This window comes from Eretmochelys imbricata, chromosome 10 (assembly GCF_965152235.1).
Source record: "Eretmochelys imbricata isolate rEreImb1 chromosome 10, rEreImb1.hap1, whole genome shotgun sequence".
In the NCBI taxonomy this organism is placed as follows: Eukaryota; Metazoa; Chordata; order Testudines; family Cheloniidae; genus Eretmochelys; species Eretmochelys imbricata.
In genome coordinates, this window is record NC_135581.1 from 31157433 (window position 1) to 31185318 (window position 27886).

Genomic DNA, 27886 nt, shown 5'->3' on the forward strand with positions numbered 1-27886 from the left:
CCAGTTTGCAAATTAATTCCAATTCAGCAGTCTCTCGTTGGAGTCTGTTTTTGAAGGTTTTTTGTTGAAGAATTGCCACTTTTAGGTCTGTAATCGAGTGATCAAAGAGATTGAAGTGTTCTCCGACTGGTTTATGAATGTTATAATTCTTGACGTCTGATTTGTGTCCAGTAATTCTTTTACGTAGAGACTGTCCAGTTTGCCCAATGTACATGGCAGAGGGGCATTGCTGGCACATGATGGCATATATCACATTGGTAGATGTGCAGGTGAACGAGCCTCTGATCGTGTGGCTGATGTGATTAGGCCCTGTGATGGTGTCCCCTGAATAGATATGTGGACACAGTTGGCAGTGGGCTTTGCTGCAAGGATAGGTTCCTGGGGTAGTGGCTCTGTTGTGTGGTGTGTGGTTGCTGGTGAGTATTTGCTTCAGGTTGGGGGGCTGTCTGTAAGCAAGGATTTGCCTGTCTTCCAAGATCCATGAGAGTTATGGGTCGTCTTTCAGGATAGGTTGTAGATCCCTGATGATGCGTTGGAGAGGTTTTAGGTGGGGGCTGAAGGTGATGGCTAGTGGCATTCTGTTACTTTCTTTGTTGGGCCTGTCCCGTAGAAGGTGACTTCTGGGTACTCTTCTGGCTCTGTCAATCTATTTCTTCACTTCAGCAGGTGGGTATTGTAGTTGTAAGAACGCTTGAGAGAGATCTTGTAGGTGTTTGTCTCTGTCTGAGGGGTTGGAGCAAATGCGGTTGTATCGCAGAGCTTGGCTGTAGACAATGGATCGTGTGGTGTGGTCTGGATGAAAGCTGGAGGCATGTAGGTAGGCATAGCGGTCAGTAGGTTTCTGGTATAGGGTGGTGTTTATGTGACCATCGCTTATTAGCACTGTAGTGTCCAGGAAGTGGATCTCTTGTGTGGACTGGTCCAGGCTAAGGTTGATGGTGGGATGGAAATTGTTGAAATCATGGTGGAATTCCTCAAGGGCTTCTTTTCCATGGCAGAGCAAGTGGGGGAGCGAGTTCCAAAACTGAGGACCACTCCTGGAGAATGTCCTGCCAGCAGTTCCCTCTCGTTTATATTGAAGGAGTTGCTTCTTAAGTGTCTCTGCTAATCTCAACAGTGACAGCATATTTGGGCAGAGACCAACACCCTGGATTCCATGCAGAAACTTACTGGGAGCTGATACAGATGACAGAGCATTGGTTTAATATGCTCCCAACAGGCAACTTCACAGCATAGCCTACTAGTTAGAGCACTGGACTGGCAGTCAAGAGATCTGGGTGCTATTCCTGACTATGCCATTGGCCTACTGGGTGACCTCAGACAAGTCACTTCAATGCTCTGTATGCCTCAGTTTCTTCATCTGTAAAATGGGGCTAGTGATATTTACTTCCTTTGTAAAGTACTTTGAGATCTACTAATGAAAAGTACAGTACTTTATAAGAGCTAGGTATTATTATTACTCTTAAGAAGCAGCCTGAAGAATTCTGAATGGTTCCAAAGTGTAGCCCAGGTAGAACATATTACAGCAATTTAAGGCCATGTCTACACTTACAAGCCTACAAGGGCACAGCTGTACCATTGCAACTGTGCTGGTGCTGTAAGAGCACTTGTGTAGCTGCGTTATGCCAATGGGAGAGAGCTCTCCCGTCAACATAAAGCCAGCTTAACGAGCGGCAGTAGCTATGTTGGCTGGAGAGTGTCTCCCAACAACAGAGCACTTTGCAAACTAGAGCTCATGCCAGCAAAACTTACGTTGCGCAGGGAAGTCTTTTTTTCACATCCCTGAGCGACAAAAGTTTTGCCGACATAACTGCTAGTGTAGACATAACCTAGTAGAGAAGTGACAAAGACATGGACAGTTAAGGCAAAGGCTACCTCAGGGAGAAAAGATCTCACTTGTCTTGCCACATGCAGGGGGGAAAAAGCACTCTTGTTACAGCTGCTACCTGCCCTGGACATCTAACAGCCATCAAAATAGTACTTAAACTAGTACTCCAGTCTGCCTGACCTGATGGTCCCCTCCCTTTATTTGAAGCTAACTAAAGCGCTTAGTGCCACAAGTACTCCTTTTCTTTTTACGAATACAGACTAACACGGCTGCTACTCTGAAACCTCTCAAAAAGATAAATGGAATTTCTAATACAGTTTGATCTGTCAGCAAGAATAATGCATCTATAAGTGCTACACACTGAAAGGCTTGCAACTTGATGGTATAAGCAGCATAGGTGTCAAATATGCCTTGAAAATATATTTTTACCAATTATAGTTCTCTCTCTGCCATTTTGATTGTTTGTGGCAAATAAGAATACCACCAATCCCACTATGCATATTCCAAACCTTTGGCTTCCTCTCCGAATAAAAGACAATGAGAATCAATACGCACATTCCAACAGGGGAGGCATCTTGTCTGGGAGCATCAATTAAGCTAAAGTTCAAGTACGCATTTTCCAGGAAAGGAGTCTTCCAGCTTTTGTTAGACTCTCAAACCAAAGAGACTCTCGGTCTGGTTATATAGAACCCCAGGGAGTTGACAAAAAAGGGAAAAACTGTTTAAGATATAACTTGATGGGCAACCCACAAAAAGCTGAAGTTCCAGAGGTCAAACTGCCTACTACCCAAAGATCCATAATATATCTTTCAAATTAGAAACTATATATGTGTTTGCCTTATGATTGACATACACAGCTCTCTAGGTAGATAATCTGTCTTGTTCCCCCAATGCTATGTCTCATATCCTATGGTAAGTCCTGAAAGATGTGCAATGAAAAACATTAGATGTAATCAAAGAATGTATAGATTATGTCCAGTAGATGTGTAGAGGAATTATAAAGGATTTTGTTAGTTTTCTTTGTAAATGATTGGTGCACACTAGAAGTGGTAGGAATTGCATAGCACAAGAAGGAAAAGGGAATATTGAAAGACATAAGCACCTAACCAGAATATAACTTTGGAATATTACAAGCAATTGCTTAAAAAGGGATGATGTTGATGATAGTGGGGGAATCCCAACTAATAACCAGGGATAATGCTGAAATAGAATCCAGGAAATGAATTAAAGCCTCCGACTAAGAGAAGCATCAAATACATTTATTATAAACTGCCACCATCTATTGGATACTGACTGAAGCAGAGAGAAACTAAGAGGTGAACTTTGAGTGCCCAGTTGATGAGTGTCCAATAGAAAGTAAGAAGATTGTCTGCCCCAACAGACCCAGAAACAAGGTACATAAGCCAGAAGTCACCATGTGGATAGGAGAGTTTGCTGAATACCCTGTGAACAGCTTCTTCTCTCCTCTGGAATTACAGAACTAAGAAGAGTTACTGAACCCATTGAAGAAACTACAAAATCAGGAGTGCTTCCAGCCACTTGGAGCAGTTGTATGGACTGATTCCCCCTCTCAGAATTAACAGAAGAAGTGGGCACATTTAATTTAAAAGATTATATTTTTCTTTCTGTTCTTTAATATTAATAACTAAAGGCTATAAGGCTATCTTAATGAGGCTGCACTCTTTTTAGTGAGACCTTGTCACAGGGTGGCTGGCCTCTTTAAATGAAGCAGGTCCATCACCCATTTACCAGAACATGTGCTCCCAATTTGGCCAATTACAAGGATGTGGTAGCACCTTGGGCTATAAGGATCAGGGAGAATAAGAGGGGGAAGGTTTGTGAAGGAGGCTGTAGGAGGGCCCAAGCTGGAGACCCAGAGAGCAGGACAGGGCTGAAGGTGGCAGAGTGAGTTGCCTAATGACTCCTAAGCCAGAGAGCTGGAGCCAAAAATGAAAGAGCACTGAAGGTAGGGAAGCAGTGGATGGGGCTTACCTGCTGATGTCTCCATCCTGGAAAGCTGGAAAAGGTTAATGGAACAGGGTATGATGGATGTTACCCTGGTGAGCTGTGGGGGAAGAAGGGAGTGCCCGCTGGGAAGAGCAGGGTTTTAATTCCAGCTAGAGGAGCTGTGGTGGCTGTCCTGGCAGAAGAAAAGCCCGGGTGTGACAGAAGATGCTGGGGCATGGTATGTGCTATGCTGATGGGTTGAATGATGTGGGATATTAAAGACTATATACAATGGGGGTGAGAAATGGACTGCGTTTTGGGACTTTTGTTACAGATTATTTGCACTAAGATTTTGTAATAAACTCTCGTGTCAATAATATCCCTCCTTGGGAGCAGTTTATCTTGGAGTACTAGGGACCCAAGAGGTCCCTAATGTGATAACTGATGTTTGCACTCACAGACACAGGGGGCACACGGGGATGAGGGGGGATATTGCTGACAGACCTCAAGTAATCTTATTTTGGATTTTAACTAATTAATGTTATATGCATGCAAGCAAATTGGCCCAAGAGGGATTTAAAACAATAAAATTTATGCAAGTGCTTTTGATATTTAAACTTGTCCCTTTCATCTGAAACTATTCAAATAGCAGGGACCACACCCTTGGAAGTGTCTTAAGACATCCTTACTCCTTGGAGAACTACTGAAAGTACGATAAATGTGTTAGAGGAACTAAAGAATTGATGATTAATTATCATAAGTAAATGAAATAAGAAATTTTGGTGATTTGTGGTATTATGTGGTATAATTGCTAAGCCTCAACCCTGGCCCATGACAATTGCTAGAGAGACTGTATTTGTGTGTTCAGTACATGTTCAGAACATTTGGTGTACCTAAACTTGATCTAAACATTGTTGAATATATATACTTATGTGCTTCTGGGTGAATTAATAAATTGTTGATTAAGAACACCAGGTGTCCCGATTTGAGAAATACTGTCCAACTTAAAAGTTGACCTGAAAAGAACCGAGTGTTTAAAATTAGTAAACTAATGCTCTCTGGGCTCACTAAAAAGGGGTTATCCTAATTAAATTCTATTCATGGTCATGCTAAAAGTATTATGGGTATTGCTATTTCAGTGGCTGGTCTCAGACCTACGAAGCACCACATGATTATAAAACATTATTGCTTACATCTGTCATCTAAACAGGAATTCTGGTTTAGGATATGCATTCACAGAATCATAGAATATCAGGGTTGGAAAGGACCTCAGGAGATCTAGTCCAGCCCCCTGCTCAAAGCAGGACCAATCCCCAACTAAATCATCCCATACAGGGCTTTGTCAAGCCTGACCTTAAAAATATCTAAGGAAGGAGATTCCACCACCTCCCTAGGTAACGCATTCCAGTGTTTCACCACCCTCCTAGTGAAAACGTTTTTCCTAATATCCAACCTAAAACTCCCCCACTGCAACTTGAGACCATTACTCCTTGTTCTGTCATCAGTTACCACTGAGAACAGTCTAGATCCATCCTCTTTGGAACCCCCTTTCAGGTAGTTGAAAGCAGCTATCAAATCCCCCCTCATTCTTCTCTTCCGCAGACTAAACAATCCCAGTTCCCTCAGCCTCTCCTCATAAGTCATGTGTTGCAGCCCCCTATCATTTTTGTTGCCCTCTGCTGGACTCTTTCCAATTTTTCCACATCCTTCTTGTAGTGTGGGGCCCAAAACTGGATACAGTACTCCAGAGGAGGCCTCACCAATGTCGAGTAGAGGGGAACGATCATGTCTCTCGATCTGCTGGCAATGCACCTACATATACATCCCAAAATGCCATCGACCTTCTTGGCAACAACGGCACACTGTTGACTCATATCCAGCTTCTCGTCCACTGTAACCCCTAGGTCCTTTTCTGCAGAACTGCTGCCGAGCCATTCGGTCCCTAGTCTGTAGCGGTGCATGGGATTCTTCCGTCTTAAGTGCAGGACTCTGCACTTGTCCTTATTGAACCTCATCAGATTTCTTTTGGCCCAATCCTCTAATTTGTCTAGGGCCCTCTGTATCCTATCCCTACCCTCCAGTGTATCTACCTCTCCTCCCAGTTTAGTGTCATCTGCAAACTGGCTGAGGGTGCAATCCACACCATCCTCCGGATCATTTATGAAGATATTGAACAAAACCAGCCCAAGGACTGACCCTTGGGGCACTCCACTTGATACTGGCCGCCAGCTAGACATGGAGCCATTGATCACTACCCATTGAGCCCGACAATCTAGCCAACTTTCTATCCACCTTATGGTCCATTCATCCAGCCCATACTTCTTTAACTTGCTGGCAAGAATACTGTGGGAGACCGTGTCAAAAGCTTTGCTAAAGTCAAGGAACAACACGTCCACCACTTTCCCCTCATCCACAGAGCCAGTTATCTCATCATAGAAGGCAATTAGATTAGTCAGGCATGACTTGCCCTTAGTGAATCCATGCTGACTGTTCCTGATCACTTTCCTCTCCTCTAAGAACTTCAGAATTGATTCCTTGAGGACCTGCTCCATGATTTTTCCAGGGATTGAGGTGAGGCTGATTGGCCTGTAGTTCCCAGGATCCTCCTCCTTCCCTTTTTTAAAGATGGGCACTACATTAGCCTTTTTCCAGTCGTCAGGGACTTCCCCCGATTGCCATGAGTTACATTAAGAACATGTAAGTGATGCCCCATATGATTTTTTTATTTTGGATGGAAGGTTCTATTATTTAACTTTCTGAAGAGGTTTGGAAGCATCTTAGCCTTCCTATGCCTGGTTTTGTGTTTGTTAATCAAATAACAACACACAGGACTTTTGTTTCCGTCTTCCACACATACACAAGAATAATATATTTGCTGTTTTCCACCTCTTTAGCCAGCAACTTTGGGGTTTTTTTCTCTACTGTTACAAACTTTTATAGTGTTGGTTATGTTTCTTATGTAGATACTTTTTTTGTGCTTATTATATAGATGGGTATCTTTGGAAAAAAACTTCTTGTTTTTCTATAAAAACATACAGCCAAGATTTTCAAAATAGTTAGGCTTCTAAATCCATATTGCCTGTTTTGTTACAACAGACATGTGAGGTGCTTACTCAAGCATGAGGGGAATGCAGCTAAATAAGATTTATTTTTAAGAACTTTCATTCCCCAGGGAAATCAAGGGGAAGTCCTTCATTTTACCACTACCACAGAATCATAGAAATGTAGGCCTGGAAGGGACCTCAAGTCTGTCCACCTGCCATGAACATAAGTGTGTATATATATTCAACAGTGTACATAGATCAAGTCCCCCTGCAATGAGGCAGGCCCAAGTGTACCTTGACCTTTATTTGTCAAGATGAGGTCTAATAAAGAATTCCCATGTTGGCTACAATGCTTTTTGAGTTAGAAAACTTATCTATAATGTTTAGAAATACCAAGGATGTTTTCCTACCAGGAGCATGAGACCTCCAGCATATTTCATTCAAATTGAAATCCACCATGATCACAGATTTTTCTCTTACACATTAAAGATAGGTGTGTAAGGAGCTGGTTATCCTGTTCCCTAGTGTGATTTGGTGGTCTACAGCAGACACCAACCAATACCCCATCTTATGCTTTATATGTTAGGACACTGATGCATTAGCATTCAAGATAATTTTCTTCTGTGTTAATCCTTGTGCCATTTTCTACTTAGAGTGCCACTCCTCTTTTTGCTTCAATCCTTCCTAAATAGGCTATGACCCATGATTTTTAACATTCCAATCATGGGAATCAACCCACCAGGTTTCAGTAATACCAGCTAGATCAAATTTGTGCTTATGAATGAGCAATTCCACTTTTTTTTGTTTGTTACACAGGCTCCTAGCACTAGTGTATAGACAATTCAAGAATTTCTTCTCTTCATGTCCTTTGGTTTCTTGATTAATTTTGTTTTAAATCTCTCCATTTTGTGCTGAGTCTGCATATCTTCCTTCTTTTTACACTCCCCTTTTGCTTTTAGCTAAATGCCCCTCGACTACTCTAGCTAGCCTATCCCTGAGGAGAGTGGGTCCCCTTCTGTTGAAGTGGAGGCCATCCAGACTATACAGCCCGCTCCTCGCAGAAGATGGACCAATGTTTCACACAAAAAACCTCTCCACTCTACCCCACTAGTGGGAGGACTGCTGACCTCTACGAGCCTAAAGGAAAGGACTGAGTGGGAAAAGGGGACCAGCTGGGGAGAGCTGATAGTGGGCTGCAGCTAGCCTGAATTATAACCCAGCTCCAGTAAAAGGGCTGAGGAATCCTGATGTCCTAGAGTTCATGGCCAGAAGGGACCTCTAGATCATCTAGTCTGACCTCCTGTATATCACAGGCCACCAACAGCACCCGCACACTAAACCCAATAACCAAATTTAGACCAACCTAATACAGCCAACAGGAGATTAGACTATTATGTGCCACAGCCAGAGAACAGGATGGACCAAGGTGCATCAATGCCTGAGGCCCCTGTAATGGCAGAGAACGTATTGAGATATATGCAGATAGTCCCAGAAGTGACCACACCCCATGCGGCAGAGCAAGATGAAAATACCTAAAGTCACTGCTAATCTGGTTTGGGGAAAATTCCTTGCTGACCTCACACATGGTGATCAGCTAGTGCCTGAGCATGTGAGCAAGAACCAGCCAGCAAAGTGCCTGAGAGAGAGAAATCTGGGTGCCACCTTAGAGTATTGGCCCACTCCATTTAGTGTCCCATCGCCACCTGTGGCCATCTCTGACAATTTAGAGAAAGGAGCCAAAAAACCCAGAGTACACTGAGAGGCAATCTCTCCATAACCCCTGCAGATGAACAGCTGAAGCCCTGAAGCATGAGATTTTAAGAGCATAAAACATGCAAGGAGAGTGAGTTTTGTAACCCAGCTCCAGGAGGAAAGCTGGAGACTCTCAAAATTGGGAGAGGAAGCCTACTTGAACCCATACAGACCCTAGAGAGGCTTGGACTTGAGAAGCTAAAGAAGATGTCTTTGCATTCTGTGAAAGAGTTAATAAATCAGACCCCCAAAAGGTGTACCTATTTGAGGTACGTGGGTCTGAGGAAATTATTGCAAAACCAGGAGGGAGCTGAGGGCAGTGCACCTGCAGGACTGCCAGGGACCGTGCTCAAGGGCAGCCCTGTTATAGTAAGTAACCATTCTTTCTTCAAATGATTGTCCACAGATTCCACTCTTGCTGACTAACAAGCAGTTATGTATTTGCTTGGAGGGGAGTCTGAGGAGTCCTACTTAAATAGTGACTGCAGGGCAGCCCTACCAAAATCCGACCTGGGAGTCTAGTGAATGGTAAATGTGTGGATCAAGATCTGCATAGCTGGTCTGCATATTTCAGGAATGGGAATATTCCCCAAACAGGCAGAAGATAAATCTTGATCCTAGTGGAATGAACTCCAGTATGGCTGGGCTGTGGGCCTGCGAGTAAGCCCTTGAAGCTTTGATCGGTGCCTTGCTAAAAGCTGTGAGGCTCTAGCCCTTGGAGCGTCAATCAGCCCAACTATTTAAAGTCTCTGAGTGACTAATTGGTCGCTGGTGGTGAGGAGCTGACCTGAGCTAAGAGGGGAAGACTTGGTATAAAAGACACTTGCTAGGTGAAGTTGAGAGCTGCAAACAAAGACAGCTAACAGAGTTTTGGAGGGAGTTTGGAAGGGAGTTTGAGGCTTTTCTTCCAGTTTCAGCACAACTTGTGATATCAAGATGGCTAGCGATGGAACAGTTGTGGTTACCTGCAATGTATATGCCATGTTCTCTTTCCTGCCTGAAAACAGAAGGGACTCCTGTGCATGAAGAGCAAGTTGGTGGCTGTGCTGGAGGAAAAGATTCTTGGATTGGAAGGACAAGCTGAGATGCTACTAAGAATCAGTGAAGCTGAGGAGTTCCTAGACAACCAGATTCAGGTTCAGTTTCAGGTTCAAGGATGAATGGAGCTGGCCACAAAAGAATAGGTACAAGTGGAGGCCTGGATGCTCACAACAACTAGAGGCAAGAAGTCACTGCAATGTTCTACACAGCTGGAGACAGATGAGGCTAGGCAGACGTGGCCACCCAAGAAAAGAGAAGCAGGAGGAATTCCACACAGCTAAAGTTTCAAATCCATATCAGATCCTCAACATGGAAACTACAGAAGACACCTCTCAAGATCAGGCAGATCCAAGGGAATGGAGAGATGTATGGGACGCATGCATGCATGGCAACTTGGGCCAACCTATAAGAAAAACTAGCTTACCAGCAAAAGAGTTCTCCAACCACCCAAGGAAGACAGATGATCCTTGATGGAGATTCAGTACTAGAAAGAACATTCTGTCAGGAACAAGCAGACAACAGAGTGTGCTGTCTCTAAGATTGGATAGACTTCTGAAGTCTACAGGCAAGGATTAATCAGTGATGGTTCATATAAGCACTATGACTCTGCATCATAAAATATCTCACAGCTAGTAAATTACTTCAATGAACTTGGAAGTGTGCTGAAGAAGAAGAATGTCCAAGCAATCTTCTCTGAGATTCTTCCTGTCCCACAAGTGAAGGAAGACAGAAGGCAGAAGATCCTGGAGGTGAATCACTGGTTAGGTAAGTGGGGTAGTGTGGAGGGCTTTGGCTATGTGGAACGTTGGTCCACTTTCTATGAAGAGAGGGGGCAGTGTAGTTACTGTGGCCTCCATCTCAGTAGAAGGTGGACCAATCCCCTAGTACAGTGGTTTTCAAACTTTTTTTCTGGCAACCCAATTGAAGAAAATTGACGCCTGCGACCCAACGGAGCTGGGGACGAGGGGTTCAGGGTGTGGGAGGGGGCTCAGGGCTGGGGCAGAGGGTTGGCTTGTGGGAGGGGATTAGGCCTCTGGACTGGGGTGCAGGCTCTGGGGTGGGGCTGGGGATGAGGTGTTTGCAGTGCAGGAAGGGGCTCCCGGTTTGGGCATGGGGTTGGGGCGTGGGTTTTCCTCCGGTGGCTCCTGGTCAGCAGTGCAGCCAGGGTGCAGAGGCAGGCCTCCCACCTGTCCTGGCACCATGGACCACACTGTGCCCCGGAAGCAGCTAGCAGCAGGTCCGGCTCCTAGGCAGAGGTATGCAAGCAGCTCTGTGCGGCTCTCGCCCACAGGCACCGCCCCCACCAGCACTCATTGGCCGGTTCATGGCCAATGGGAGTGCAGAGCTGGTGCTTGGAGCTGGGGCAGCGCATGGAGCCCCGTGACCCCCCCTCGCGCAGGAGCCAGACCTGCTGCTGGCCACTCCTGGGGCACAGCGTGGTGTCAGAACAGATAGGGACTAGCCTACCTTAGCTGGGCAGCACCGCCAATGGGACTTTTAACAGCCTGGTCAGCAGTGCTGACCAGAGCCACTGTGATCCAGTGCCTTACATTTCCGTGACCCTGTACTGGGTCGTGACCCACAGTTTGAAAACCACTGTCCTAGGGGACAAGCTGGCTAGACTAGTCAGGAAGGGGTTAAACTAAGAGCAAAGGGGGAGGTAAAAAGAGGGAACCTCTGAAGACCAAAGGGGTGGGGAAGTGGCACTCAACATCAAAATGAATGAAGGCATATTTAGGACCGATGTGAATTGTAAGAGTCTATTCTGATAATGTTTAATGGCGTAAGCATACGTAGAACTGCACGGTGTAAGAAACTGCAAGGTAATCATGTTTGTGTGGGGAAAAAAGAGAAAGTAACTAATAAGCTAGAAAAGATCAGTTTGACCTAACACTAAACCGGTACTGATAGGGGAGGAGATTTTTCATGGAAATGAGAGACTAATATATATGTATAAGAAAATATAAAGTTATAAGTAAGTCTGTGAAACAAAGGGAGGTTGAAGCTGTATTGAGTGGTGCTGGAGGCAACTGTGATGAGATCATTCTGATAAGATTCCCACTTGTAAGTAACTGATCACTACTTGCTGAGTGTTTTTTGCTTTAGATCCAGCAGCTGAGCAAATGAATCTCAATCTAACAGCACTTATCTATAATGTGTAGGGGAAAAAAATTGTGTGATCATGGGAGACTTCAATTTGAGTGACATAAACTTGAGGTGTCATACCACCAGTACTAAAACAACCTGGAATTTCTAAATACTATAGATGACAATTTCCTAACTCAACATGTTGCAGCCAACATGGGAGAATTCAATAGTAGACCTTGACCTAACAGATAAGAGGAAGTGATCATAGAACTAAAAGATAATGGTAGCTTAGGTACATGTGATCATGACTTGATCACATTTATAATGTGCAAGCAGAATAAAGTCCAAATCAGTAAGTATATATACTTAGTCCTTTAGTAGGGCCAATTGTGCAAAGCTGAAAACAGTTATGAGCCAAATCCGCTGGGAGGAAGAATTTAATCAGAAAAATGGGAATGATAATGGGGAATCATTTAGGAACACCTTACTAGATGCCCAAAAAGTCACAATTCCATAACTGAGGAAGAAGGTCATTTTGATTTAAAAAAACAACCTGATTTAGAGGGGAAGTGAAGGCAGCTATAATATATATAACAAATGGAAGACAGGGAAGTTAATAGTAATGACTATAAATCCGAAGTTAGGAACTCTAGAAAATTGATAAGGGAAGCTAAGGGACACAAGGAGAAATCTATGGCCAGCAGAGTTCAGGACAATAAATATTTTAAAAGATATTAGAAACAAAAGGAATCATGACAATAGTATTGGTCCACTACTAGATGGAAATGATAGAATTAGCACTAATAATGCAGAAAAGGCAGAAGTGTTCAATAAATATTTCTGTTGTGTTTTCTGTGGAAAAACAGACTATCAGTCTCATTATAAAGGTGATGAAAACACTCTTTCCATTCCATTAATATCTCTGGAGGATGTTAAACAGCAGCTACTAAAGTCAGACATTTTTAAATCAGCTGGTCCAGATAATTTGTAGAGTTTAAAAAGAGCTGGCTCAGAAGCTCACTGGACTGTTAATAAAAGAAAATTAGGATTTTTACACACTTTTAGAGAAATAATTGTATAGGCATTTTTAAATTATCACAAAGTGATAAGGAAAAATATCATAAAAGTTTAAAACTGCAAAAAAGGGCTAAAATTGTAAGACAAATATGTTAACAGGTCTTTTTAGAACAATTTTTATACTTTTTTAAATAAAGGTATTAAAAATTAGGTTTTAGAAATATTGTTTGTGTGTTTAGGTTATTTTGAAATAGGGTCTGAAAAATAACTGTCTTTTGAAATAAAGAATAGATCATGTATTTTTGGAGAAAATAAACAAGACACAAAGTGAGATAGAACAGCCAAGAAAAGCAAAACCTCTTAATCTGTTACAGAAAGAGAAAAGTTAAAGGGAGAGAGAGCCTGTGTCACTGTCCATATGGCAGAGAGAAGAGAAGAGCACCTCACCCCTGAGGCGACCTCTAGTGAAATGCCAACAATCCTGGGGTCAGCCAACCTGGGGCAAACCAGGTCTTTTGGCTGAGCCAATCAGCAGCTGTTCTATAGCTATGTCATAGTCTGCATTTTCCTGAACCAATCAAGATATCCCACATGACCACTGAGGTGTAGCTATTGACCAACAAACACTGCATAACACAAGTTTTTGTAGAACAAGTGTTGGCTTGCTTTTTAAAGATTTGCCTAAAGGAAAATGTCTCTTAAACTTACTATTTGTAAACTATAAAAAAGCTTTAGAATTACACACGTTATAGAAAACACACACAGGCTAACTTAAAAGAAATACTAGCTTATATAAAACAGTTTGCTGCTTTATCTCTGGTAAAAAGTGTTTTTTTTTTCCCCACACACTTTTTCTTTCCTAATTTTTTTTTTTAATCTAAATGCTCTTAAAACAAGTAAAGTTTTAACAAACTTTTGAAATGAGTGTAGATTTCTTTATTTACAAAAAGTACATAAATATAGTGAACATCCTTATTTTTTTTTTTTTAGTTTTGTACCAGGAGTTAAACTACTTTTTTTTTTAAAAACATAATGCCTTTAGCCTTTGTCTTTAAAAATGATTGATAGACCTTCATGAACGTTATGTCTAACCTTTATATCAACTTCCCTTATTCCATTTACTTGAAGTAATGTATTTTATAGCTTTTACATTAATTGGAAATTAGCACCTATTGATTTAACCATAAGGAGGTCTTTAAATTAAACTTTGTAACTGGTTTATAGGATATCCTTTGTAAAATGTGAAGATTTTTGGGGTGAATGTAATATTCCCATCATTTACAATAAAAGTCTAAAAAAGAAAGAAAAAGTGGATTGAGTAACTGCATGAAGGAATAAGATAAAGACTTCCCCCTCCCCTTTTTTTTATTTGAAGCTCTTAGCTTTATTTCTAATAACTTTTGCAAGAAAAAATTTTGTTAGCATGCTTTTGTATTGGATTTAAACGTAATACTAAGAGAGCAGCATTTTGCAGCAAAGAGGCACCTTTGCCACAAAGCTATACTTTTCTAACTGTATGAATAAGGGCAGGTCTACCCTTAAAACACTGAAGCAACATAACTGTACTGCTGTAGCACTTCAGTGAAGATGATACTACGCGGACGGGAAAGCTTCTCCCGTGTAGTTAATCCACCTCTGCGAGAGGCAGTAGCTATGTCGACAGAAGAAGCTGGGCATTAGATTGGTATAACTCAGGGATTCTCAGACTGGGGGTTGGGACCCTTCAGGGGGTTGTGAGGTTATTAAATGGGGGTTGCAAGCTGTCAGCCTTCATCCCAAACCCTGCTTTGCCTCCAGCATTTATAATGGTGTTAAACATATTAAAAAGTGTTTTTAATTTATAAAGGGGGTCACACTCAGAGGCTTCCTATGTGAAAGGGGTCACCAGTACAAAAGTTTGAGAATCACTGGTATAACTGCATTGCTCCAGGGTGTGGATTTTTCACACCTCTGAGCAACAGAGTTATACTGATTTAAGTTTATAGTGTACACCTGGCCAAAGATGAAGACTGATCCCACTCACCCTTATCTTAGCAAACATACCTCCCCCCCCCATGTGGTTATCTGATGAAACAACCCCAAGTCTGCCCCCCCATCCCCTTATCTCACTCTTTTTTCCCCTCAGTTTAAAACAGTCATTCTTTTGCTAACATACAGTTTTTAATTATTTCAAACTATGAAAAGTGTAACATGAAAATACAGCATTGGTCATTTTTGACTGAGATGTAACATAATAAAAAGACCTATTTTACAAATGTTTTGTAGAGGTTTAGTGAAAAAAAATACTTAAGATACACTATACTATCCTTTTTAAAAACAGTTTTAGCTTCCATTGAAAGTACCAAACAAAAACTGTTCTATTGGTAAAGAATGCCAGGGTATAACATAAATAGCCTTATATAGGGGTCTTCCAATAAAATGCTATTTAAAACACAGGGGGAAATTTCACTATAGAATAATTAGGGGTTCTCAAATTTCATTGCACTGCGACCCCCTTCTGACAACAAAAATTACCACAGGACCCCAGGAGGGGGGACCGAAGCCTGACCCCAACCAAGCCCCGGCACCCTGAGGGGAGAAGGGGGAACAAAGCCAAAGCCCCACCTCCCCAGGCCGGGGGCCAAAGCTGAAGCCCAAGTCTTCAGCCCCAGGCAGGGGGCCTGTAACTTGAACCTTACCACCAAGGGCTGAAGCCCTCTGACTTGAGCTTTGGCCCCAGGCCACAGCAAGTCTAAGCCAGCCCTAGCAACCCCATTAAAATGGGGCTGCAATCCACTTTATTTGCGCAACAACATAATAAACAGTATTAAAATAATCAGGGCTTTGCGTATATAAAGGGCTTCTGGCTTATGAGAGCTTGAATTTTGTTTTTTTTAAATAACTATTTTAAAGTTTTGTTTTTAAAAATATATATACATGGCTTAAATGGGGTTAAACATAGTTGCCATTACTAAGAATAGGTATCTTTGTATAATATAAAGGCTGTGAATTTAGTGTACTGCTTTCGTAGAGATAAAGTTTCTTCCCTCCCCTCCCCACCTCCCCTTTTTTTAAACTTTGGTTTTGTCTTACTTAAAATTAAATTACAATGAAAATTAGTAAAAAGATGGGCTATGCATTTACATTAATGCCCTGTCTCTATCTCTAACACTTTAATATAGGCTTTTGTTTTAAACTGGAATGCAAAACATTTTATTCATTTACTTTGGCAGGCTCATCAAATGTTAGCCAACAAGATGCACAACAGCAACAAGAAAGATCGCAAGAAACTGCTTTCAAAAAGGGTAAAGTTAGCTTTACAAGAATCCCTGAAGCATCTATGTTGTCCAGGGGAAGCAAGAGTGGGGGTAAGCAGCAAACACAACACAGATGGGATAACAACCCTGATTCTAAACAACCCCACGCATCCAGAGCCTTCATTACACATAAGCCTGTAGAGACCAAGGCCATCTGTACACTTCACAGGATCAAATGTGTGGGGTTGCTTTATTGATGCACATCTTTATACTTGCAATAAGACAAGTCTGGATATGCTAAAACATGTTTGGGGCATGTCTGGACTTTTCCCCATTTACAAAGTACACCACCATGTGGTCATTTTATGGTAAATCATTTGTATACAATTTTAAAATATGATCAAAAGATAAACCCTTACTACATTTATTTAAACAAAATATACGATATCCTTAAGTAACAGCAAGGGGGTCTTGTAGCTATCTCTGGTTTAAAAAAAAAAGGCAAGAAAGATTTAGGAAAAAAGTTACTGTCTGGGAAAAATCCCACAGGAGTCAAAGAACTGTCCTGGCCCATGATCTGGTAAGTAGAGGTTTAGCCAGTGTTCCCTGGGTAAATTGTGGGGAGTTGTGTTTACAAGTCCCAGGGGTCTTCTGGACACAGAACTCTTTGGAGGCAGGTCACTAGGAAAAAAAAATCTAAAAAAGAAGCATCCTTTGATTTTAAAAAAAAGTGCTAACTGCATGTTGTTTATAATCACATAGAATCAAACGGAACATTCCTTCTGTGATTAACCTCGGGTATGTTATCAAAAACCTCATACACCATTATGGTGACTGTAGAGGGCAACACCATAGAAAAACAAATTTCTGCTCTTCGGTTTCCAGTTTTAATCAGAGAATAATGATCAGTGCATTCCTGGTCAGGTTGAAGGTATACAGCATGGGCAAAGTCACCACAATGAGCACTCGGTCTTTTACATATTTCCCAGCTGCCTGCATGAGCTGCATGTACTCTTTCACACAGTTCCCATTCTCAAAATCAGGTTGTAGAGGTTTAGGTGGCACCTGCTTGCCATCCACTTATAAGGCCCCAAAATTAATGTCATAACGTTTAAAGTTGAAAGGGTTTTTAGCATAATTGCCACTGATGGCATTGTTATCTATAAAACTAATAACTGTCCCCAAAAGAGGTTTTCTTGGTTACTGACATGACTACCAGCTGGAATACTAAATACCTTCAAGTTCACCCTGTCCACAGGATACCTAGCACTGGCAGTCATTAGAGCCTCTACACAGCCCAGACAGACCCCTGGGGTAACTTTCACCCTGTGACAGGTTCGGTTACAGTGATCCCCTTGGGACTGTCACCTGATGTCACCTAATTGAAATTACCTCGGAGTCCATTTTCCCTGTCAGCTTGGGACTTCCAGAACCCTGCCTTGTTGAACCAGACACGCTAGCCTGCTGCAACACAGTCCCAGGGTCTGTGCCACGCCTCTAAAACTGCAGACTTAAGTGAAAACAGCTCTGCGGGTTACCTGATTCTAGCACCCAGATACCCACCTCCTAATGGGATCCAAACCCCAAATAAATCCGTTTTAGTCTGTATAAAGCATATACAGGGTAAATTTATAAACTGTTCGCTCTCTAGAACACTGATAGAGAGATATGCACAGCCGTTTGCTCCCCCAGGTATTAATCAGTTATTCTGGGTTCATTAATAAACAAAAGTGATTGTATTAAGTATAAAATGCAGGATTTAAGTGGTTTCAAGTAATAACAGACAGAACAAAGCATGTCACCAAGCAAAATAAAGCAAAACCATGCAGGTCTAAGCCTAATACATTAAGAAACTGATTACAGATAATATCTTACCCTCAGAGATGTTCCAATAAGCTTCTTTCACAGACTAGACTCCTTCCTAGTCTGGGCCCAATCCTTTCCCCTTGTACAGTCCTTGTTAGTTCCAGCAGACATCTCAGGTGGTAAGCAGGGGCTCTCTCATGAGTGGCCATCCCTTCGCCCTGCTCCACCCCCTTTTATAGCTTTGGCATAAGGTGGGAATCTTTTGTCTCTCTGAGTCCCCACCCCTCCTTCTAAATGGAAAAGGACCAGATTTAAGATGGATTTCATTATCAGGTGACATGGTCACATGTCCTGTGAGACCCCAGCCTCCATTCTTCCTGGGCTGCCCTATATATAAACAGGAAGGTTTGCAAGTAAACAGAGCCATTTACAGTTCATTGATTCTGAAGCACCCTTAATGGCTTCCACTTAATATGTCTACATCAGTAATACAAGTTTATATCTTATTCTCCTAACTTCAGACACAGAAATAATGCATGCAAACAAATAGGATGAACACACTCAGTAGATTATAAGCTTTGTAATGATACCTCACAAGAGACCTTTTGCATAAAGCATATTCCAGTTACATCATACTGTGTTCACATTCATAAGCATATTTTCATAAAGCATATGGAGTGCAATGTCACACACGTTTTACAAAAAGGGATGCTGAAATAATATGCACTTTCTAGCTCTGATTGGCATTCCCACTCATGAGGCAAAAAGAATCATTGCTATGCGTAAGTTTAATTTTAGTCCACACATTCAGCAGCAATTTTTCTTGAAAAAAAACAAAATCGCTATGTTGAGGCCCCAAAAAATCCAACTTCCTGATGTGGGCCATTAGTTCGGCCCTGTGCATAAACCCCATTACCCACACCATCCAAATTGATGCTCTGATGGGCCGCCGCTGTGTCTTTCTGAAACCTTCCTGTGGAAAATTGTGTAGCAAGGGTATCGAGGCTGTACTTCAGAATCAATTCTATAAAGGCTCTGTAAGGGTAACAATTGTTACTCTGGCTGATAAGATGGTCACCTAAACTGACATCCAACTTGTTAAAAAGGGTGACGATAAAGTATTTTGTTAGGGCTACCATGGCATCTTCATCAATGTCTGACCCATCTTCTTTCACAACTTTGAAGCATATGTACAGCATTGTGTTGTGGAGGTCTAAATAATGATCCCTGTGTCCCAAAATAAAAAATTCTAGAGAGGCATTCACCATTAAAGCAGCCAAAGGTGGCACCTTTACATAAAAGCTATTCTTGATGTTGGCTTGAGTGGGGGCTATCTGAAATGGAGCCAATTCTGATTTGGCACATTCTTCAGAACTACAATGAATGAAAGCCATTTTGTATTTTAAAAATATATCCTTTTTACCACCGGCCATGCTCTGCTTCCTCTTCTGAGGCATCTTCTGACAGCTTTTTTTTCCTCCCAAGGGCCTGGGGGCCTGTAAATTGATGTTGTGATACTGCTTTTTCTCATCACCACTAGACTGACCTTCCTGTTGCATGCGCATGTCTACTTTGTTCATAATGGCACTAGACACATGGTTCACTATATCTTGATTATAATTTAAGCTGCTGTTTTCATGTGAGGCTTAATTATTTCTAAACCCCTTCTCAAAATCAGTGTTTTTCTAAAAAGACTACAGAATATCTATCAAAACCTGCCCCATACATGATGGGTAATCCTAGATATTCCTGGTAAGGCATAACGAATTTAGGCCTTGTAGTAGTTCCTACACAAAGAGGGATCCCCCTAATTTTTTTTTTTTTTACAGTCAACATCCCTCAACCGGCTTGGGGCGCAAATGCAATTTAACAATCACCTTCCCAAAACGAAACGAAACTTTTTTACTCTGGTTCAACTATTTATTTCAATAGTGATGGTACTGATGTGTTGCTTACTCACAGGGGCATAATGCAGTATGTCATATGTGGTAGTAATAAATTCTTTGTTGCTGCAACAGTGGTATACAGTAGTCTCCCAGTAACTGATGTTCCACTATATCCAGGTGCATGTATAAAGCGTTAAAGCCCCCTGTAATGTCTGCAGGGTGTGAGACTATCTTACATTTCTCATTCGGTATCGCTCCCAATTCCCCCCATACAAAAAAAGTAGTTTTCATTGTCTGCTTTTGCTTTTAACTGAATCCTTCTGGTCACTGCATTTTAAATTATGTTGACCTCAGGCATCTTGGGATCGCTGTTTATGGTTTCTCTGATGTTCTCTACTGAATGCTTGAAGAATAATCCACTTCTATATAGTATCATCATCACCTTTTTTTCAATGCTATCACGAATGGTAAATCATGAGAGATTGTGTTCCATGAGTGACAATCAATTTCTGATAAAGCAACATCCCAAAGGCTTGGCTAACTGTATTGTAAAGTTGGAACTAGTATTTTGAGGAAAAGTCCCTGAAGATGCATTGTGAGATAAAGTGACATAAAACCCTCCTTCAGCCATTTTTGCCCTTATTGGAGTTCTTGAGACGCTTTAATCCAACTGTTAAATATTTCAGGCCACCTTTTCCATTTCACCAGAAAACACTTGTTTCTCACCCATCCTTTCTTCATTAGAATTTCTTCTATTCTGCAAACATGGTCCTGGTTAGTGTTTACTTCTTGTAATTCTTCAGTGTAAAAAGATCCCACAACTTCCTCTTCTCTGTAATCTTTAATGTGTGCACTGGTCTCTGCCCTTGTTCTAAAAGAACAGACATAATACATATTCTTTGGTAAAGATTTGCAGATATCTCTTTTCAAAAGCTCTTTTTGATTTAGACACCTTTACATGATCTCCTTTCTTAAAAAGCGCTCACATTTCCTTTATTTTAAAACTGTCCCCATAGACAGTTTTCCACATACTCAGTGAGTTAGCATGGGAAACATCACTTGGTCATTGTTTGATAGTTCTGTGATAACTTCAGTTGTAACTGTATGTGAAGGCCTGCAGTATGTCAATGCATCGACAGGTGCTACGGGCAGTAAAATACCTACATCTTTGATTTTAAAGTCCTGTAAAACTTCTCCAACACGCCCTGGCTTGACTTCATTATTGGTAACAAAATGGTGTACACCTTGTTTTAACAAATTCTTTAAAGCTTTGTTTAAAAACGCTTTTTCTCAATCTGTCTGTAATTTTTTAGGCACCCAGCTTTAAACACCTAAAAAATAACTTTAAAACACCTTTGCCACATCTTCTCCAATCTTATGCTTTAGGAATATTGCCCAGGCGTATTTAGACAAAATGTCTATCACCGTTAAAACATATTTACAACCATCACTGGTTAGAGTTGGGGTCATACTGACATCCACATCAGGCACAACCATTTTATTTCTTTTAAATGTAATTCTTGCCAGTTTGTGCAAAGTGTAAGCATCTTGATCTGTAAGCCAAGCTACAACTCATTTTCTACTCAGAATTTTACTATGTTTTATTAGCAGCCTCATAGAAGGGTGTACAACCCCAAAACTCCCAACCTCCCTGGGAAAGCAATACATTTTCTTTAGCAATCCCACTATTTCTGACCCAAAACTTGAAGGCATATCAAAAAAAACAAACTTGGGTTGGTTTGTTTTTTATATAATATAGAGCAATGCACCATACTTTACATTAATACTTAAAAGCAGTAATATGTGAAGCAATTATACATATTTGTATTTTACATTTGTTTCTTAATGTGGGCCATGTACATCTTAATCAATATTCAGTTTCAATTTTTTAACCCTTTAAGATGAGGTTTTGTCATGTAAAAGGTTTTATAATCTATTTTACAAACCCTCTGACACACCATCTGACCAATTTTTGCTGGCACCTTATTTCCAATGCCTATCAGCAGTGACAACGGATATGGTGGCTCTTCTATCCCCTTTATCATTTTGACAACTTCAGTTATGGTTCAGTGGTCAAGTTAAGCCCTTTGAGTCTGTAGCTTTCGCTCATAATTATACTTAGGATCTGTGCCACATTCAGTTCCGAAGAAATGCATCCAATCTGGTGAAATGTTTCCGAGCATCCCCAAAGTACACAATTGTGGCAGCACTGACTGGTTTAATTTATCACACAAGTTTCACAGTTATCTAAATGCTGTCCTTTCAAGCAAAGGTAAAGGGTTTTTACTACAACGGCCCTAACAACAGTCTTTACAGCTCTGTTGGTCAACCACCTTACAGTAGAACTTCAGAGTTACGAACACAAGAGTTACAAACTGACCAGTCAACCACACACCTCATTTGGAAGTGGAAGTATGCAATCAGGCAGCAGCAGCAATCAGGGGAGCACCCCTCCCACCGAAAAAGCAAATACAGTTCAGTACTGTGTTTTGTAAACTACTAAAAAGAAATAAAGGGAAAGCAGTATATTTTTTCTGCATAGTAATGTTTCAAAGCTGTATTAACTCAATGTTCATTTGTAAACTTTTGAAAGAACCATAAAGTTTTGTTCTGAGTTCCGAACATTTCAGAGTTCCGAACAACCTCCATTCCCAAGGTGTTCATAACTCTGAGGTTCTACTGTACTTTTTACAGTATTTTTTTTTTTTTAAATCTTGCTTCATGCAAAAGGAGCATGTGCATATCAGGTTTATCCTTCCCAAAGGCTGGTTCTCTTTATCCTGTTCATCCTGAAGTATCTGTCAAAAGCAAAGAAAAAAGTAGGGTTTAAATCCTTCATTGTGGTAGTTTAAAAATTAAAAAAGCAAAAAATTCACACATGCTACCTCAATCATACCCTCATCTGTTTCTGAATCATCATCATCATCATCATCCCCGTCAGTCGCATTGTCAGGAACTGAGTTTCTCTCCGTATCATCTGTCTTTGCTCCATTATTAAAAACAAATGGATAGCTTTTAAGCCTTGTATTTCTACCTCATTTTCTTTTAAAATGGTCTAAGCTGTCTTACCTCGCCATGTGCTTCTGGCTTAGATAGTTCTGAAGCTGTTGGCCACTTGCTACACAATTGGGTTGTGATCCTGTATGGTCCTGGCTTGGTTAACTGTCAAAAAAAACCCAAACCCCTCATTTCAAAAGCGTGATTGTAATAATTTTTTTCAGAATCTGTAAAAACGTTCAGCTACTTTTACCATAACAATGTCGCCATCTGCCCATGATTCATCAGTTACTGCCTGACTCTGAGCCTCACTAGCCTCTGACAATTCCACAGCCGCTCTGTCCACGTATATAAGGCTTTTCTTCCTCTCCTGCCTATAAAAAATATAAATATTTAACCTCTTATAATTTTTCAACAATTTGTTATAAAATAATACAGACCCTTCTTACCTCTGCTCTCGAGTCTGCCTGCTCCATAACAGGCAACAAATCTCTCTGTGCCCCGTCCTTTACATCTTTTTCCTCATTTACAACCGGTGACAACTCCATAAAGTCTCCCTGGTTCTTCAGTTCATATTCTTGATGGAACATGGGATTCGGTATTGGTGATTCCTCTTTAGCAAAATAAGTGTAAACAGGTTGTCTCTTCCGAATACATGCAGGTGCATTCAAAGGCAATTTTAGCTTCTTGGTGTCTGTAGGCATCTTGTAAAAACATGATTCCTATCTATAGGTTCTCAATTTAAAACCCCGTGCAAAAAAGCATGGTTTTATACACACTGGTCAGACAATCATTGACTAGAGTTTTGCAGACTAATCCAGAGGTTCTCAAACTGTGGTCCGTGGACCACCAGTGGTCCGTGAGCTTCATTCAGGTGGTCCGTGGATAGTTCCCTCTAAGGTGAGCACCTGGGAGACCGCACACCTAATTAGTGGAGCCACGCAGGCATCCTGGAGAAGATGCACATGTAAGGTGAGGTGGTGCCCTTCGGGGGAATAGGAGGTAGGTGGAAGGGAGCAGTGGGGTGAGAAGAGGGGGTGAGGGGAATTTGGGATATGCAGGGCTGCGGCGGCCAGAGAAAGACTTTCTCCACCTCCAAGGCTGCGGCTGCCAGGGAGAGATGGCTCTCCTTCCCAACCTCAGCTCTGTGGCTGCTGTGGTGGGGGAGAGACCCCCCTCCTTTTCAGCCCTAAGTCGGGGGCTGCCTCAGCAGGAGAGAGAGGGCACATCCATCGCATTAAAACAAAAAAAGTTTATTATTAAAATTTTTTTTTTATATTTACAATGGTTAGTTTTACACTAGTTAGCTAACAGTACAAACAACATTTGGAAAGATCCCTAAGTGGTCCGCCAAAACCCTCAGCAATTTTCAAGTGGTCCGCAGAAAAAAAATAAGTTTGAGAACCACTGAACCAATCCATTCTGCGAAAGGTTATTTCTAAATGGCTCATCAAAACAGCTGTATTTTTTTAATTGACCAACACTTGATAACCACGCCTCAGTGGTCATGTGGGACATTATGATTGGTTCAGGGAGATGCATTAGATGATGTAGTTATAGAACAGCTTCTGATTGGCTCAGCCAAGAGGTGTGATTTGCTCCAAGCTAGCTGACCCTGGAATTGTTGGCATTTCACTAGAGGCAGTCACAGAGTTAAGGTGGTTTTCTCTTCTCTCTGCCATGTGATCAGTAACAGGCTTTCTTGCTGCTTTAAAACTCACTCTCTCTCTCTCTCTTTGTTCTTTCTGTAACAGGCGAAGAGGCTTTTGCTTTTCTTGGCGGTTCTCTCAATTTGTCTTGTTCATGTACTCTAAAAATACATGTACTATTCTTTATTTCAAAAGATATACAATTATTTTTCAGACTTTATTTCAAAATAACCTAAATGCATAAAGAACATTTTTTTCTAAAAACTAATATTTATTAATTTTGTCACACTATCTGGATTTGCTTACGACTGAGTGCCAACCTTAGGACAGACTGTCAAGAAGCAGAGCAGAGACCCCAAACTGGTTGTATGTTCTATATCAGATATCATCAACCCAGTAACAAGTGTGAACTCCTAAATCACTATAACAGTCTTACCATGGAGTCACAGATGGTCCTCTGGGGCATTCCAGTCAATTTTGCCACTCAGGCAGGCTGGCCTATGTGATAGATGTCAGTGCTTAATTTGTAACGAAAGAGGTGCTGGAGGTCAAACAATTTTTTTTACATTCATAACTGATGCAGCAAGCCCAGATATGCTGAGGTTATGAACTGCCAAGCCTAGCCTTGGTGCAAATTAAGCATTAATAGATGGTCATTTTACACAAAAGATCACAAAATAGTCAGGTTACTTCCAGTCCTAAAAGACCAGTTACTTACCCCAGGTCAATGTGTACCTTATATCTCACACTAAAGACATCGCTTGTAGCCCCTATAGTAAATATCTAAGGATTTATTAACTAAGAAAAGAAATGAACGAGTTATTACAAAGTTAAAGCAGGCACACATATATACACAAATGAGTTACAGTCTCTAGTTTCAAAAGCTGACAGAATTGTAGCAATATGTCAGCTCTGAATATCTTTTAGGGCTAATCCAGGTTAACCCTAGGAATCTTTGCTTCTGTTTTGTAGCTCTGGTCCTGTGAGAGTCCAAACAGCAAAAGATGAAAAAATTTCTTGTCAGCTATTTTTATTTCTTTTTTTCCAGAATTCAAGCTGATGGGACAAGCCCTTTTGCATATAGCCTCTTCATGGGTTTAATGGGGCAATTAACCAACTCTTTGTACTGTGATGTCCCACAATGGCCCATTTAGTTTTGATAGGCCTTCTTGATTGGCAGGAGATGATTCCTCCTGACTCATTTCAGAGAAAATACGTTTTACAGATACAAAGCAAAAACTTAAATATTACCTTATAGTATGTGATAAAGATATTATAAGTGAGCTTAACGCATGCAACAACTTACAAGAATTTTCTAAAGTCTAAACACCAAATATATTGTTATAAGTCCAATACCCATTGTAACCATACTAGTACATAGGTGAAGCAGACTAGTTTCCAGTGGTTAATTTGTCAGCGCTCGCCTGAGGCCTAAAGCCATAGCAAGAGCAGGCAGTCCTGGTCGGCCAGTGTCACAACCTTTATTTCAAAAAATGAATAAAGATTATTTTTTCTCTAAAGAGGTTTGTTGACATGTTTGTGTTTTAAAAAACTTATTCCTTTAGTGCAGATTTAAAAAACTCTTTTCTGACATTTTTCCTTTACCACTTTCTGATAATCCACTTTATAAATTATCTAAAAACCTATCAAATTATTTTTCTCTAAAAGTGTGTAAAAAAACTATATTTTCTTCTAACCTTAATATGTAAAAAACCAAACATCCAAATCACCCTAAGTTCCCTAAAAATAAATATTTTTTTCAAAATAGCCAACCACACCAAAAGTGTGCAGGTACAAATAGGAGACATGGGGTGGGACATGAACCAGAAGTGGGGAAAGGGAGGAGAAACCGGTCAAAATTATATGGTGAAGAATGCTATAAAGTTTTTAACTACTAACAGCTTTATCAATCACCTGACGAAAACATAAAATCATCACTGACAAAGTTTGCCATTGACCCAAAAATTGAGAGAGTGGAATCTTTGTGGACAATCACTCTAAGGGCTGAAAGCTTTCCTTCAGCAGAACCCTTAATTCTGCCTCGTAGTGACACCATGCAAAAGACAAACAATTATGATTTACGTATTTTAGTGTTGTATACTGCAATTAGACTAAACCGATGCTTTTAAAATGACACATTAGATGTTTTCATTTTTGACCCTTTTGGTGTCACTTTTAACCACTCCCAAATACTCTAGTTATCCATATACATTATGGGTTTGCTTGAATTAGTGAGAATTAGTATTCAGCTGCCAAAACTATGGCAATTGAGCCCACTTTCATTTAGACTCACATTTGATCATGAACAATGCCACAGCAGAAGTCAAACTGTACCTGGGAACAATTAATATGATAGTTGTTTGTCTCCATATTCAAGCTTTCATAAGGTTCAAAATCATCAGAGTACTCCCAAGGAGGTGAAATGCAGAGTCTAGAGCCACTTTCTGTTTTAATCAGCACAGGTTTCTATAAAAAGAAACAAACAAATCACATCTTTCTTCTGTTATTAGCACACTAAGTAAGTAGTTATCACATGCTTCGTACAATGCTATATCCATGCATATTAGATATAAACTTTCAAATGTAACTGGAAAGATATTCCTTCCCTAAGTTTAAAGGGATACCATTAACTTAAAAATACTCTCCCATGTGAAATTTTATCTACTATTGTTACAAGTATTAGCAATGGCTGCATTTGCACTGTAGAGCTGAATCAATCGGATTGCTCCAACGTAAGTAGCAATGGTGCAGTGTCTCCACATTAGCCATCCTGCTCACAATGCATTGGTTAAAAGTGTGAACCTGATCTTTGGATGTGTAAGCAGGGGAATATCAAATAAGAACAGGGTGGTAGCATTACTTCTGTATTGTCAATAGGGAGCCTATTATTGGATACTGTGTCCAGTTCTGGCGTGAACACTTCAAAGAGGATGTTGAAAAAATTAGAGAGGGTGTGGAAAAGAGTCCCAAGGTGTGAATCGAGGTTGGGAAATCATGCTTGATAGTGACAAACTTAAAATGCTCAATCTATTTAGTTTACCCAAGAGAAGGTTAAGTGGTGACTTGATCATGGTCCACAAGTACCTACAAAGGGGAGGGGGAAAGAAATTTTTGATAGCAGAGGGCTCTTTAATTTAGCAGACAAGAAAGATAAGACAATCCAATGGCTGCAAGTTAAAGCTAGACAAATTCAGATTAGAAATAAAGTACAAATGCTTAACAGTGAGGGTAATTAACCATTAAAGCAATTATGTAGGGATGCAGTAGATTCCCTATCATGTGAAGTTTAGTGAACTCCTATCTTCACTTTATTTTTAAATACCATTTGACATCACAAGAGAAAAGCAGCTTCCCGAAAAGAAAGTAATGGAACAGATTGCTAGAAACCTGCTAGTTGACATTTATCTAATTTATGACAAGTTACTTAAGTTCATTACATATCAAAGTCACTTAAACAGAAAAATAGTGTAGTATGTTGGAATAGCTCAGTGCTTTGCACAATTCACATGTATGAAATTATCATCACAAATAGGATTTAAACTATGTTCTGTACAGTCCTCAACTTTATTACACACTATAAACTTCAAATGCATAA

The 27886-nt window shown here is 40.8% G+C and overlaps 1 protein-coding gene across 1 annotated transcript in view; it reads right to left on the reverse strand.

Annotated features, from left to right (window-relative positions):
* KATNIP (katanin interacting protein) overlaps positions 1–27886 on the reverse strand; it is a 180783-nt gene that overhangs the window by 119484 nt on the left and 33413 nt on the right. The window contains exon 5 of the mRNA XM_077828584.1: positions 26626–26757. Coding sequence (XP_077684710.1) covers positions 26626–26757 — 132 coding nt within the window. The remainder of the gene's footprint in view (positions 1–26625; positions 26758–27886) is intronic.